General features: G+C 31.7%; 1 protein-coding gene across 1 annotated transcript in view; it reads left to right on the plus strand.

Moving 5' to 3' along the window:
- The window catches only part of LOC123698867 (putative phosphatidate phosphatase), a 96,605-nt gene that overhangs the window by 12,506 nt on the left and 67,526 nt on the right, over positions 1-16,573 (plus strand). The window contains exon 2 of the mRNA XM_045645671.1: positions 15,099-15,250. Within this exon, the coding sequence (XP_045501627.1) occupies positions 15,099-15,250 (152 nt within the window). The remainder of the gene's footprint in view (positions 1-15,098; positions 15,251-16,573) is intronic.

Here is a 16,573-nt window from a genome sequence, read left to right on the forward strand (position 1 = left end):
AAATGTGCCCATTGTTAAGCCGAGTGTACAATGTATTGTATCGAATGAATGTAAGAGATAGATTGTATGAACGTTATTAATGTAAAGGCCGGTCCAGACACGCCTAGCCCGCCTCCGCAGAGAATAAATTCTATAACCACATGATACCTTGCAAGAATGTAATTGAAGAAACTTGTCAATGTAATACCGGTGGTACACTGTGCAACTTTCTTGGGATAATTTCTAATTAGCAGTAATTATCGGTTTTTTGTACTTTGTGAAGTAGCATTAATTGGTAATTTCTTTCGCTCTTGGTATCTAGATAGAAATAAGCTTTATTTTATTTAAAGGTTTAACATGAGTCAAATAATGATATTGCATAGTTTCTATTGAGGACTGGAGGATTCTATTAATTGAGGACACTATTAAACGTTAATCTATGCTAAACTTTGCATAACTGATGCTACTTATCTCAGCCGCCACAGGTTTAATGAAACTAAAATAAAGTTATTCCTTATGACAGAATGAACATATAAGAACTTTCACTATAATTATAGGTATCTAGATCTAACAAATAGGTTATGTTTTATCCCGAAAATCCCACAGGAACGGGAACTATGCAAGCTTTCTTTGAAAACGCGAGTGAAGCCGCGGGCGGAAAGCTACCTAATAATTTAGACTAGATTTCACTTAACAAGCCGATATCCACGCATTATTAAACTCACCTCACAAAGGATCGTTGCTAATAATTTTCAAACACTCGCGCAAGGAAGCCAGCGGATTGTTCCCTACAATTAGAGTGTACGGATGCAATAATTTCGTTACTTCCCCTGCATATTAAGGGCAATCTATCCATGCGAACTGCATGAGCCTTGTTAGGATCAAATGAACTGTTATTAAGAAAGCGATACATGTCTATATCTATAGATCATTTCTATGTTATAGATACATTGGAGGTTATAAAAATTGATGAGGAAACAATGGTTTTGATTAATATTTTGTTTTAGAAACTTTCTGATTACTATGCGGTCGGAGAGTAATGTAGATTGAAGGTCTTACTTGCAGTATATTTTACTGTCGTTCTGAAGGTCGAGGTTTGTTTCTTTTTTTTTAACTTTTCTTTAAGTAACTAATTTTTTTCAGGATGATTTTTCACAGGATTTTAAACTACCTATTTATCTATTTTGTTTAGATAGCTAATAACAATAATAGAAGACAATTTATTACCTAATATAATGGTCTATTTAGATTTCGAACTTATCATCTTCCCTTTAACATATTTATTTATTGTAAGTTTCATACAAATTGTACTTAAGTTTTATTTTAGTACTACAGAATCTGGGGCCTTAGACAAAGTAACAATTAAAAAACGATAACGAAGTTAGAAAAGGCAAAAATGTATGGGATTGACATTAGATAGACCACGTGATCTAACGCGGCGTATGTCAATCCCATACATTTTTGCCTTTTCTAACTTCGTTATCGTTTTTTAATTGTTACTTTGTCTAAGGCCCCAGTTTACGTTTAATCTTGCGAGCGCTTTGATGATAAAATAAAGTTTTATTCATTTATAAGTGACCGTAATAGATTTGTACCACCATTTAAGGAGCAAGTTGGCCTTCAAGCGACCTTTTTACAATGAGTCATGGTTATAGAAATTGAAATAGAATTTGTAACAGTTGTAATAGAATTTCTTTGCGATAAAAAATTAATTCGATCCAGTTGGCGAGACGTCGATACTAGTTTTTGTTACTTTAACGAGATCGTTGAGAAGTTTGTAGAAATTGCCTAGTTATCGAGTCGGTTTACTTTATTTGTTGTATAAGTTTTATGGTAGTTTTTATAAACGATTTCTTTCTTTGGTTACGCTTGAACTGTTTAGATGACACAATTGGTTCTTTGTATATAAAGCTAGCTATATTTACGGTTTATTTTTTTATTAATTTTAAATGTACATTTGAAGGTACGATTGTAATCAACCTTAATTAAGTAACCACATACAATTTATTATCTTCACCGTTTTTACGAGCGTTTAAGAAAGTTTATAAAATGTCGAAAATATTTACCTTTTTCTTTTGTTTTCCGCATTTGTAAGCTGTATTTTAATTTCAAACGCGTTTAATTACATTATATTTAAGCTCCATACATAATATTAACATTTATCATACGATAATGACTTCATTATGTTGTTAGTCTTGAAATGTGCGATTGTATCATTGTTCCGTGCTAAAAACATGATTTTGTTAAGTATGTTTTGTATAATTTTGTTAATTTGTTCAGAAACCGTGATTATAGTAATTAAGAGTGGATTTTCAAACTTCTTGTAGTTATTATAATATTATAAATAATTTATATGTTATTTGAAGTAAAAGCTAGTCAAGATACTTCTTCTACTTTGCTGGGCACCCCAAAAGATACTTTTTCATTTGGTAGTATTTTTTTGTATTTTCTTTGAGATTTAATCTCAATATCGAAAGTCGTCGTAATTATATTTAAAGTATAGTCAAGTCCATACGTACGCTTATACAACAAACATTACAATCAAAGCAATCAGTATACCTTTTATCTCATGTCTTAAATGAGATTGGTCATACAAAGGTCCTTCGAGACTCGTTCACAAATCATTCAGTTCAATAGATCGTCCACTTGTGTGAATGGTTCTATAGAATCAGCTGTAACGTGATCGGTATTTATGCTCATTTGTAAACGCAAGCAGGATACGGTTTTATTATCTCTTGAATATTCATGATTTGCGGTCGTAATTTTTGTTTCGATCGCTACGACGCCAGGAATAGAATGTGTAAATAGATGTTATTGGTTGGGTTATTTGTGTTTTATATTGTTCTACGTAATACTTTTTGATGAGCGATGTTTATTGTTGTTTTTAGGAAAACTGGATAAGTATACAAGTAATATTATACGTACGTACCTAACTACTGTTAATTCTTGTTATTTTTTTTAAATGTACCGTAGTATATCCTTGCCTTTTACATGAATATTTTGACTAAAAAATACCTTACAGCGAGCCCTTACTTAAAATTTCATAACACCTTTTACTACATTAAACTCAACGGTGTATCTTTATTCCGATTGCAATGATATTGTGTAATAGAAGAGAATCGTGTTACGTCCAACACAAGTGCAACAGAAATAAACCCAAGCTGATACAACACATGGAATTAACGATACTTCAGTAATTAATAATTAGCTTCCCCCGAGTGCGGCCCGATTGTACTGTTCTTTGATTAATTGCAGCTCTAATTGAGTGATTATAGGAGGGCTTTTTGTGATAATTGTACATTTTATAATGCCTTTGTATGCCGCTTGTACTCCTTTTTTAGCAGCGTGTGAGTTTACTTTGTGATCAATTATGTCAAGTGTTATCAGGCTTTCGATCGATGATGTCTATCGATAGGTTGTTTTCTCAGAGTTATTACTTGGACAATTATTGTTGTATTTGTATTGTGTTGTTACAAGTGTTCTTTGGCAATTAAATTTGATCATATATGATGGGGAAGCAATCTGTAGATACATTTTTACCGAGACAATATTAAAACTAAAATGCTAAAGAGACGAAATATTCCAACAACGCATAAAAAGAAAGCCAGGATCTTGTTCAAATTGAAATAGACTTTGACTCCGGCAATATATTCAATACATAATCAAAAATTAATGGCAACATAAATAAGCGACACCTCAACGATGAACAACAAGTGAACAGAGAAAGCTCAAACCAAGAATGTGCAGGAGCTTGTAGTTGCAAATGAGTCCCAAATGCACTTAACATACATTATAATAACAATACGTTGCCAAACAATGGCTGGAGTTTTTACAAAGGAATCATTACTGACATGGCGCAATGTTGTCGAGCTGAATAATTTGTTAGCCTTGTTTATGGGTGCTTCTGGAGTTTGTCAGGTTAACGACGTATAAGCAGGTGTTAAAGATTTTGGTACTGGAGACAGTGACGTTGCTCAATAACCAAAGTAGGCATTTCTAAGTTAGTAGTAGTAGGAAACATGCGTTAGGAATAACAAAATATGATATTGAAGAAGATGAATTTAATACAAGAAAAAAAACCTATTTATCGTAGATTTCAGTCTACCTAACCTATCGGTAAATATACGTTTGGCTTAGTAAGCATACCTTGCATTTATATGTAGTTTTTATTTAAACAGTTTCCCCAATGGAAAGTTGTCCTATTATAGATGTTTCCACAGTCCACTATAATATAGCATCAATCAGAATTATAAAACGGTCAAATCTAAATACATATAAGACGCTCGATAGGACAACTCTCAGTTGTGTAGCGTAAAATTGCTAGCAATGACCTTTAATGTTCGTATGACTTGTGAGTTGTGTGTTGTGACGCAATGGTTCTTGATTACGCGGGAAACTAAAATTAGAGTGAAATTGTATGAGAATAAGAGGACAGAGGTATATTTTCATAGTTAGTATCATAGTAGGTATATGTAGTACTTAAAATATTAACGTTTTTTGTATCGACATATGAAATGGTATATGTTTATTATGATATTATAAGAAGGATATAAAGCTTAGGAAATAAATCTATACTAATATTATAAAGCTGAAGAGTTTGTTTGTTTGTTTGATTGTTTGTTTGAACGCACTAATCTCGGGAACTACTGGTCCGATTTGAAAAATTCTCTCGGTGGACTCATTCATCGAGGAAGGCTATAGGTTATATACCATCACGCTACGGCCAACAGGAGTGGAGCCACGGGGTGAAACCGCGCGGAGCAGCTAGTCTTTTATAAAATTCTTATGTCACAGTTTTTGTTAGCAAACTGCTGCGACTTCTCCGAAACGCCTACACTGATTTTTATGAACCTTTTGTGTACATTAGTTTGGTCGTTAATTATTTTTATATTCCTTAGTGATCCTGACAAAAAAAACGTTTGCAGGGTCAGCTAGTAAATAAACTACATTCCTACTAGCAATAATTATACTTGCACATAGAAAAAGTTCCTGTTCACGCTGTTATGTTTATACTTACGAAGAAAAACCTTGTATTGAACTTTTTGTTTATAATTATGAACATAAATCGTCAGCATGTTAAACCAATGTGCATGCCAATATTGATTAAACAAAGTTATTTTGTTATAATGAACAATTAAAGTGGCATTAGGTTCCCTTCGGTGTGGGGTCAACGCGCGACCGATTCAATTAAACTGTGGGATTACGTGTCGATAGCAATAGATATTGACATGGAATTATAGCCTATAGGGCGAATAAGTGTAAGTAAAAACAGAAGAATGGGTATTGGGTATGTTTTTTGTTTGATGTTTTGCAAAGATGTTACACTTTTTTGCGCTACAATTATTTGTGATATTGTATTACATTTTGATTTGATATTGTATTACATTTTTAAATTGAGTGATTTGCAATATACGTAATAGATAATGTAACAGTAATGGAAACAATGATGTACTTACCATGATGATATTCGGTAAACAAAATTCTACATCTCATTTACTCAGATTTAAAAAAAAAACAATGTTAATGTTATTCTCGGTGATAACCTTTACGTCGTTACATTGAAATATTTTTAACGGCTTATATTTTCGGCAATAACGACCAGGTGGCCGATAATTATAAAATTTTTATTTTCCTACAAGGCCAAGGTAATAATGAAGGTTCGCAATATGAGGTTATTAAAAATAACTTGTATTTTTATGTTGTTAATCGCCATCGCAATACGTAATACATCCTCTAGGTCCCAAACAGTGAGGCTACTCATGCAGCGATCGAAGTTTTTTTCTTCTATGCGTTTACGCACACATACACAAACTCTCATTTACACATACATGCATACACACACAACTACAAATACATATACATTCACACATACACACATTTAGAAATACATATACACATAGCAATACTAATTCATTCATTGAAAGTTGAAACGCAATGCATTTTGATTTAACACCATTGTATTAATGATGTATTTGAAAGATAAAATGCATATGTATTTTAATGTTTGACTAGATATTTTTTATTGTTAGTTTGTGATTGGAAATATCTAGGTTATGTTAGCTGAATTTCAACAATATTTTGAAATTAGTAAGCTAAAAATACAATTAGTAACGTGTACCTATTTAGGCCGCGTGAATTTGCAAATGTACATGTAAATTGACACTATTTTATATTGTAATACTGTGATTTTATTGTTCATTTTAATCTACAAGAAGTGATATTTATACGAAATCAGTTTTTAACGGATTGAAAAAAAGCTACCCTAATGAGTAATGACTGTTCCTGATTTTTTAAACTTGAAGTCTGTTCACCAAAATCTGTTTAAACTTTAAACCAATTCCATGTGAAGTATATTATAAATCATGTTATAATAATCATGATTTCACCAAATCTAATTTGCATATAAAGCGTGGGATCTTACTAAAGAGGTAACATTTATTGACATTTTCATTTTGAGTGTTGACGTAGGAAGCTAATGTTTGTATACGCATGATGCAGGAACGACTGCATAAACTTGGATGTGATTTTGAATTTGAGATATTTTTTCGGGTGGTTTTGATTAACATTTTATGTACATACCTATGTTTCATGGAATGAATGTGTACCTATGTTCACGGAACGGCAAACCTACTTATAGATATTTTTTCTAGCATATTAATACATTAGATATAATAGTAGTTAAAATTTTAAATTTAAACAATAATACGTACCTAAGTGTACAATGTCTACTTATTAATTAATATGTTTTATAACATAAAAAAAACTACTCTATGATAATAAAATGCTCTAGTAAATACTACCCTGATGGTTTGGTGAGATTTGCCCATCAAAAAAATAAGTAACAACAATCTAGATTTTTTTTAATTTACATGTAGGTACAATGTACACATTGATTCCGTTGTTTTGGTCTGCTGGATTTAAATTCGATGGGTCGATAGAGCGAAAAATCATGTAAATGCAAATTGTATGGGCACAGTAGTTAGTGCATAATGGTGCGTGAACTTGCAAGCTTCGTTTAGCTTTGGACAAGGGATTTTTGAAAAGTGTAAGTAATATATTGATTTATGAGATTATTAACTAGTAGTTACCGGTGACTACGTATATTAGCATTTTAATTTTTAACGTATGGCCTCTTTTTTAACATAATTTTTTGTATTGCGTATTATCGTATCATTGAAATACATACCTATTTAAATACTTAGGTACTATATTCCGTATGGCAACATGCCTGCTAATTTTCACCCTCGTTGTTTTTCAATATTACTAGAAGAGGTAAATTTGCATCTTTACCATAAATACATTACCCCATCCTTCTTATACTTTACAAATTTATGGATCATATTTCAGTGTCAATGGCCGTCGGCTGAAATTGCACAACTCAGCTTAAAACATACAAGGGAATATCATCTTTACCTTTTTTCGTATAAGTTCGTTTTTCCCATACACAGATAAGCAGCTGACGATGAAATTGGTGTAACAGTGTTTGTTATGGTGTTAAATCTTCGTTATCATATCACTTATCAGCTCCTTGTAAATTCCTTTAGTTATTTATTCAACTGCATCGTATTTGAATAACGTATGAAACATCTGCTGGTAGGTGGTGTGGCTTGGTTGATATGCTAGGATTATTTTTACGTTTATAATGGGCAAGATGAATATAGTACAGTACGCGTCACGTAAAAAGAACGCTGGATGAAAGTGATGGGGTGTGTTTGCACTTTGCGCATGGATCGAGATTGCACGAAAGTTATGTGCTGATTATTTTATTTTTGAACTAGGCTCGCGAATCGTGGCTTCGCAACTACCTATTTGTTATTCTTTATAACACCAAATAGATAAATCGCCAATGCGCAGCTTCCGTCAGCCATCCGTCAGCGTTCTTTTTACCTACTTGACGCGACTTATATGTGAAGGTAATATAATTTTACTTTGATTATTTTTCCGACCCAAATATCGACCAATAGAATTGCACCATTCGACGTCACGTGGTACAACCTACATGATATTATACCAAGAAGCTTATATCTAATACACTGGAGATTTCGGTATGAACATTTGACGTGTAACAAGAAAATTGTTGTGTTTTATCACTTTCACACCTAACTTGGTATTGCCACTGTTAATACGAAGTTTTCCCAAGGCTACTATGTATGCCGTAATATTCTGTGCAAAAGGTTAGTTTTTGTACATGAGTTTGTTGATAAATTGCCAACAACGTCATTCAGAAGCATTGTTGGATGAGACAATTATTATTTATGCTAAATAAAATAAGTATCTGGACCAATTATTAAAAAGCGATACTCCCTGATTATGGGTAGTTACCATAATAAAATTGTAGCAACTCTCACTTTGACAATATGGCATAAGTGTCAAAAAAATTGCGTCGCTTCGAATATTTAAGTTAATATTGTTGCGTATTTAATAAATATTTTCCGAATATAAATAATGTATTGCATTGAGAAAAATTGCAGAAGTGTTTGGACACCAAATTCTGGCATAGAATTTCACAGGCAAGTGTATATTTACGTTATTTACAATATTCCTCAATACTCCTGAATTTACCTGTTTAGAATCATTTCAATGGCAAAAATTGTAAAATTTTGCATCATTTTAGAAAGCAGTCATGTTAAATTTGTTATTTTTCTAATACTTTATCATTTTTCAACAAGTTTTCAATAAACAAAATTAACAAGTAAGGTAACCATGATGACGAGTTTTTATGGATAGTGAAGAGAATATATTGTAATAACAATATTATGATGAAATTTAGAACACCATTTTCAAGATTTTTACTAGTAATGAAACAACACTCGACATCGGTATTGCACTCACATGTAGTTATAAGATTGTTCGTTTTTACATTGAAATTTATACTTTTTTAACTTACCTCATATTTTTTGTTTTAGGTATTTCAGCTTTCCAAAAAGTAAAATAAAAAGAAATATATGTGCCCATCAAGGGTAAAATTACTGAGGATTACGACCCAGAAAAAAATACCTTTTGAAAAATAAACTTTGTAAAGTTAGCTGAAATTTGTGCAAGGCGTTTATTATAAACAGTTTTTCTTTGATGATTTTGGCTTGAAATTGACCCGTCGAAGCAACGCGTTTAAAAAGAAGATCTGAGTAGCTTACAATTTGGTAAACAGCATCTGATGCAAAACACAACTTTCCTCTATTTACAAAGGATGTTAATGCTATATATCGGTTCATATCCAGGTTTTGTAGCCAAGAGTTATTTAAAACTATCATTCTATACCAATTAAAATTGTATGTACCTATAAAGTTTGGCCAGTAATATTATAATATAATTAATACTGTTAAAAATATATGTCGTTATTATTTATAGACCATGATTTTTAGTTTTTTCTATTTCGAAAAATCCTGAATATACAAACCAGTGTGGTCACCCACAGAAAGAGACAAAAAACAACACTGACGTCATTCAAGGTTATATTTTCTTGTGACAAGTCAATGGTCATAGTGCAATCTCCAGTGTATTAGACAAGAAGCTTATATCTAATACTCTGGAGATTTCGGTATGAACATTTGACGTGTAACAAGAAAATTGTTGTGTTTTATCACTTTCACACCTAACTTGGTATTGCCACTGTTAATACGAAGTTTTCCCAAGGCTACTATGTATGCCGTAATATTCTGTGCAAAAGGTTAGTTTTTGTACATGAGTTTGTTGATAAATTGCCAACAACGTCATTCAGAAGCATTGTTGGATGAGACAATTATTATTTATGCTAAATAAAATAAGTATCTGGACCAATTATTAAAAAGCGATACTCCCTGATTATGGGTAGTTACCATAATAAAATTGTAGCAACTCTCACTTTGACAATATGGCATAAGTGTCAAAAAAATTGCGTCGCTTCGAATATTTAAGTTAATATTGTTGCGTATTTAATAAATATTTTCCGAATATAAATAATGTATTGCATTGAGAAAAATTGCAGAAGTGTTTGGACACCAAATTCTGGCATAGAATTTCACAGGCAAGTGTATATTTACGTTATTTACAATATTCCTCAATACTCCTGCATTTACCTGTTTAGAATCATTTCAATGGCAAAAATTGTAAAATTTTGCATCATTTTAGAAAGCAGTCATGTTAAATTTGTTATTTTCCTAATACTTTATCATTTTTCAACAAGTTTTCAATAAACAAAATTAACAAGTAAGGTAACCATGATGACGAGTTTTTATGGATAGTGAAGAGAATATATTGTAATAACAATATTATGATGAAATTTAGAACACCATTTTCAAGATTTTTACTAGTAATGAAACAACACTCGACATCGGTATTGCACTCACATGTAGTTATAAGATTGTTCGTTTTTACATTGAAATTTATACTTTTTTAACTTACCTCATATTTTTTGTTTTAGGTATTTCAGCTTTCCAAAAAGTAAAATAAAAAGAAATATATGTGCCCATCAAGGGTAAAATTACTGAGGATTACGACCCAGAAAAAAATACCTTTTGAAAAATAAACTTTGTAAAGTTAGCTGAAATTTGTGCAAGGCGTTTATTATAAACAGTTTTTCTTTGATGATTTTGGCTTGAAATTGACCCGTCGAAGCAACGCGTTTAAAAAGAAGATCTGAGTAGCTTACAATTTGGTAAACAGCATCTGATGCAAAACACAACTTTCCTCTATTTACAAAGTTAATGCTATATATCGGTTCATATCCAGGCTTTGTAGCCAAGAGTTATTTAAAACTATCATTCTATACCAATTAAAATTGTATGTACCTATAAAGTATGGCCAGTAATATTATAATATAATTAATACTGTTAAAAATATATGTCGTTATTATTTATAGACCATGATTTTTAGTTTTTTCTATTTCGAAAAATCCTGAATATAGAAACCAGTGTGGTCACCCACAGAAAGAGACAAAAAACAACACTGACGTCATTCAAGGTTATATTTTCTTGTGACAAGTCAATGGTCATAGTGCAATCTCCAGTGTATTAGATATAAGCTTCTTGGTATTAGATATAAGCTTCTTGTATTATACTGATAATTTTTTGAAAATTTTCTCTGGTCGTTGACGTCAAACTGACAGGTTTAATTCAATTGTGAAATTATTGGCCGACATTTGGAACGGAAAAATAATCTCCCGAATACCACTGGTATTATAAGTGAATATTTAATTTAGAAAATAATTTTCGTAACTTATAAAAGGGAAAAAGGTCGAGGCTTAGATTACAAAATAAAAGACAGATGGAGCGTTGCCGAACTAAACCGAATAATTTATCGTCATTTTCAATAAAGCTATGTGTGCTGTCATTTCGCCGCTGCACTGTACGTACACGGTGCTTCTGTGTGCGTGTAATGTTGCCAGATATTGAAAAATTTGCCAAATTTTTCCCCGACTACGGAAAAAAGAGGGTTATGTTTTTCGAGTTTATGGATGTATGTATAATATTTCTTTGACACGCCCTGCAGTATAAACCGTTGGACCGATTTTGAGTTGTGAGGTTTCATTGCAATGATCTGAATTATTATGTTAGTGGCGGTAGTGACGTAGGCTATATACATAAATGAGAAGTCAAGTTTTAATTTTTATTTAAATTATTTTATTACATAAAGTACCTGCCTACTAAAGTTATATATGGACAAAATAATTGTATTCAATTTTTTATTAAATAAATTACATAAAAAAAGTTTCAATATTAACTATAATAATTATATTAGTTTTTATTTTTTATAATATATGAATACGAATAGCGGTAGTTTTTAGTCGAGAATACGGGACATTTTATTTTCATCATATCCATCATGGAGTTCACATAAATTAAATCGCTAGCGAAAACGACTATGACGTTTTTAAGCTTTATAAAAGTAACAAAATAATGTATTATGCTTATTAAAATAATCTAATAATTATCATGAACCTTTAGTGCACTATCACATTCACGATCGAAAAATCCAACAGCATTACCCTGAAGATCTTTTAACCATTTTACCGTTTTACCAAGAAAAATGGCAAATTCATTTTCAAAATACTGGCAACATACGTTGAAGTTTTGTATTCCTTCATATCTGTAAAATTATTATTCGTATTAAAGAAATAAATCAGCCAAATAATCTACAGAAAACCTGTGAAACGATGTTTTATCTTCTTTTTTGTTTTCGGGAACAAATTTTACAGCGTTTTATTATCACAAGACGGCATTTTTTTACTAAAATTTCAAACCCTTTTTGACGTATTGCATGACACTTTATGCGCTGTAGCACTGGTGCAGCGACGTATTTGTTTTTGATTTCGTATTTTCTTTGACAAGGGCGACGGGCGGTTGTCATGCTCCATCTGTACTTTATTTTGTAATCTAAGGGTCGAGGACTCAAAACAAATAATGTGATTTTTCCAATTTTCTATTTCTATTACGATAGATTTAAAGGCCTACGTTTACCTATTTTTTTTTTGCCAAGAATTCTTGTTATATTACTGCTATCACACAAAGCTGATAATAGTCTATACTATTGTATCGGACATTTATACATACCTATCAATGTTATTCCTTAAAAACCTGTTTGTTAGACAAATCCTACAAAATCTAGCACTACCAATTACCACACTGAAATTCTCGCTGAAAACACACAAACTAAAACATAATTGAAATTGATTGCGTTATGTAACAGGTCGTTGACCCAATTCGTGGTTGATGGAGTGATTCATAGATATCATCGCTTATGTAAGGTGCCGCTAGCAATATCTTAGTGGAATAGCCAATCGATAAAAGTGAAAAGAAATTGATTGATTTGTTGTTTGAATATTTTGGTTGTGAATAAATGTTGTGGAATGAATTGTGAGGATCTACATCACACGTTCTGTTTATTGTGTTTTACCTAGTTTTAAAAGAAAGTCTTCTTACCGATTACCTTATCGATTTTTAAATGAAATTTTAATACCCAAAGAAATTGGACGTTAACATTGGTTGTTCCTTTAGTGCAAATCTATTACCAAGTAGGTAAAATTTCTAAATAATGAAAGCCTAAAAATATTTTTCCTCTCTTTTAAATAAGCTGATATAAATTCAGTGTGTAGTATTATGTATTATTGTTTTTCATATTGTGCGTCATTTTTGGAAGTTCGGTTGATAAAGTCTATCTATTTAGATCATCTTTTATAAGATTTAGTGCAAAATTACTATCGGTCATTTCACAATCGGCTAACTTGAATGTATTTTAACTATAAAAATCTTTACTAATTTTATAAAAAGAAAATACTATGCCTATGTTCTTTCATACGATTTAACACGTATTTAATTCATTTATTGGTACAAATCATAACTTTAACATTTTTTTATCTTGGGTGAACTTGTCTGTGGTGATTTTAAATTTCTAAATATTTTTGCTTTTGCGTAATTATGGCTTATGTAATTATGCTATTATGAAATGGTGTTACATCTTTGTAATTATCTGTGACTAATTTTAACTGAAAGTTGATGCTTTATTACCTGTGAAGTTAACTAATAAGGAAGTCATTGCGTGTAATATTAACCTTTTCACACTATTTGAGTATTTAGTATTTACTCATATAAGCTAAAGAACTATGTAGGCTTTTATTTTTTGAGTATGCAACATACCTTTTTTTATAGTGGAGAATGCATTTAGGCATACCCAGGGCACTCGGGGGAAGAGCCCTGGGTTATGTCGGACTCACCCTGCTGAGTGCAGGGACCTACCGACTAAACTCCACTGTGTTCCGCCGTGCCGCTTTATAGACGGGGCCTCGGGTATTCGGTAGAACCGCGTCCGCGGACCAGTATGCAACATACCTATGTAAATTTATTTGCCATTTATTGAGACATATTAATAGAATAAAAAAATGGCATATTTTTGCTGGATTAGGTATATATATATCTTCAAAGTGGTTTCTTCTAACATATTTCCATTCGTTAAACATTAATAAGATTCAAAGATTTCACAATTGCATGTTGTTCCTAAGATAATAGGCAAAAAGTGGAACATAGTAAACGATAATGAAGTGTGTGTTGTTTTAGTGCAGATCCATAACAAAGGGGATTGCGTTGTACGTAGAAGTTATCTACTAGAATCGATTCTTCGATTCTTTTGAAAACAATAATTAGAAGAAAGAAATAAAATAATAACACTAGAAAATTGTACCAGCTTACTCTGGGATAAAATAAAAAATGTAGCCTATGTGACTCAGGAGAAATGTAGCTTTCTGCTGATGAAAGAATTATTGAAATCGGTCAAGTAGTTACACGCAAGTGATACACAAAGAAGAAAGCTAAAGGCAAGATCTAATTTCACGCGTCTTCTTCACGTCTATTTAAACAATTTGATTAAATAAAAAACACGTTTAAAAGATAACATCGACTGTTGCTCGTTATTAAAAGAAATTAAAGTAACATTGATCCTAAACAATCTATTTTATTTCTTAGAACCTTTCATTGATCGTTCTAACAAGACAGGTAGGCGACTTATCAAGATATAAGATGCCGAGGTGTCTTATACCTCTAAAATTACCGTATTTAACGTATCATCTCGAAAGCTAATAGAAAAAATATATCATCGAGTGTTTACAAAGAAATTTAACATGTCCCTTCCATATCTTTACATCTGCGTTATCAATACCTGATGTTTTTTGTCAGTCCCAAGACTGTTATCCAAACAATCCGTGAAACAATAGTTGGATCTACTCAAAATGGGATCACTCTTAACCAATTTAAATTCTTTTATACGTCCTTTTTTGGAATTCGTGATTTATATCCAATGTGTCTTTAATGTTTTGTGTAACATGTCGTAATATTAACAGCTTTTTAGTGAGATGTTTTGGGATGTGGTGGTTTTGGGTTTATATTAACAAGTAATTAGGTAAGGTAGAACTTAGAAGGTATGAAAAGGAAAGGATTATATAGATTAATATCTAATGTTTGGTTTGAGTTCTGGTTGATAAAATTTGGTAGTTATTATTCTTGACAATTCTCCAGTTATAAACCTTTGGATCAGGTTAATAAATAAGCATGTTTTGCTCTCTGTACTTATAGTTAATATTAAATCTATTAACCATGTTATACTTACTATACTTTCATACATACACTCTATAACAAAGTTTTCCCTTGTTACAGTCGGCTTCTTGATCCTCGTGTTCTACCTGTGGGGCACGCCGTACGAGCGCGGCTTCTTCTGCGACGATGAGTCCCTCAAGCACCCGTATAAAGACTCCACGGTTACTAATGTCATGCTGTACATCATTGGATTAGGTTTACCTGTTTTTACGGTGAGTTAATTATTTATTTATATAAGCATTTAAAAATGTTTTACAGATGAAGAAGACCAGATACATTTTACACTGGTCAAGTACCTAGGCGACCTTTTAGCTCAAGAAAGTTTTCCTCCGGGCTACATAAAACATAGAAAATTATGTACATTGTAAATATAGACCATTAGGTAGAAAATATTGTGATATTGTGTTTGATTTGCTATTGGATTGTAGAATAATTATTAAATTTTGATCAAAGGATTTATCGTGAATACCTACTATGCGCATTCTTTACATATACCTAATTACCTAGTTAATTGCCTATATTTCGAGTAAAATTTTATTGATTGGAATTTGGAAGTGGGTGGGTAATGGGCATCTTATTCTCCAAAAAAGTGATACGTATTCAAGAACAAAAAATACAGCGGTCGAAATTAAAATGATGGAGGGCGGACCTTGAGGTAAAGAAAGCCTGTAATTATTCAATAATTAAATGTTATTTTTGAGATTTATAATTAGGGAGTTAATATCGACAGGTCGCTTAAATATTTTTTGATATTTTCGCTAGATTTAAATAAGTGCCTCTTGCCTAAAGAATTTCAGCGACCGCGTCTAACTTTTTAATTCTTCTATACTAATTAGTAGGGGAGACCGGGTACAAAAGTAACACTTTGTACTTTTGCCTTGATTTCTCACTGGGTGTTAATGTTATCATTAAATTAATATAACCATATATAAATTTAGTTCATATTCTTTACACTAGCGTTTCAATTTATTACATTATGTAGTGTTTTATATTAATAAACGAAATTAAAAAAAAAAATCGTCAGTTGTTACTTTCGACCCCGTAAGCAGGTCGAAAGTAACACGTCGTGGGTCGAAAGTAACAAGATAAAGGGGTTGGTAATTAATACAATATTATGATGGTAAATCAACAAATTATTTGTTTAAAGACTTTGTATTAGTAAAACAAACCAACTTTTGTATTTTAAATATAATACTTACAAATATAATACAAAACAAATCGATAAAAAATATTCTTAGTTTAAGTAATGAGATTAATTAAAATCATTATTTTATAATTAAAAATTCTACATCCTGCATCCATCCACAAGCATTCCCAGCTCCATCACAACCACCAGGACCCTCAGCAAAACGAAAAAAGCGGGATGTGTTCTCCTAGAGCATTAATGGCAACAGTAACAGTTACTAATTTTCCAGGCTCTGCTAAGGTTATGGCACCTATGTACTTGTTTAATGCCTTTTTATTCTACAATTTTGTTAGGTTTTGGTATTATAGTGGTCACCCCTGTCTCGTCCATATTCCAAATATCTTTTGGC

The sequence above is a fragment of the Colias croceus genome, chromosome 17 (assembly GCF_905220415.1).
Source record: "Colias croceus chromosome 17, ilColCroc2.1".
Classification (NCBI taxonomy): domain Eukaryota; kingdom Metazoa; phylum Arthropoda; class Insecta; order Lepidoptera; family Pieridae; genus Colias; species Colias croceus.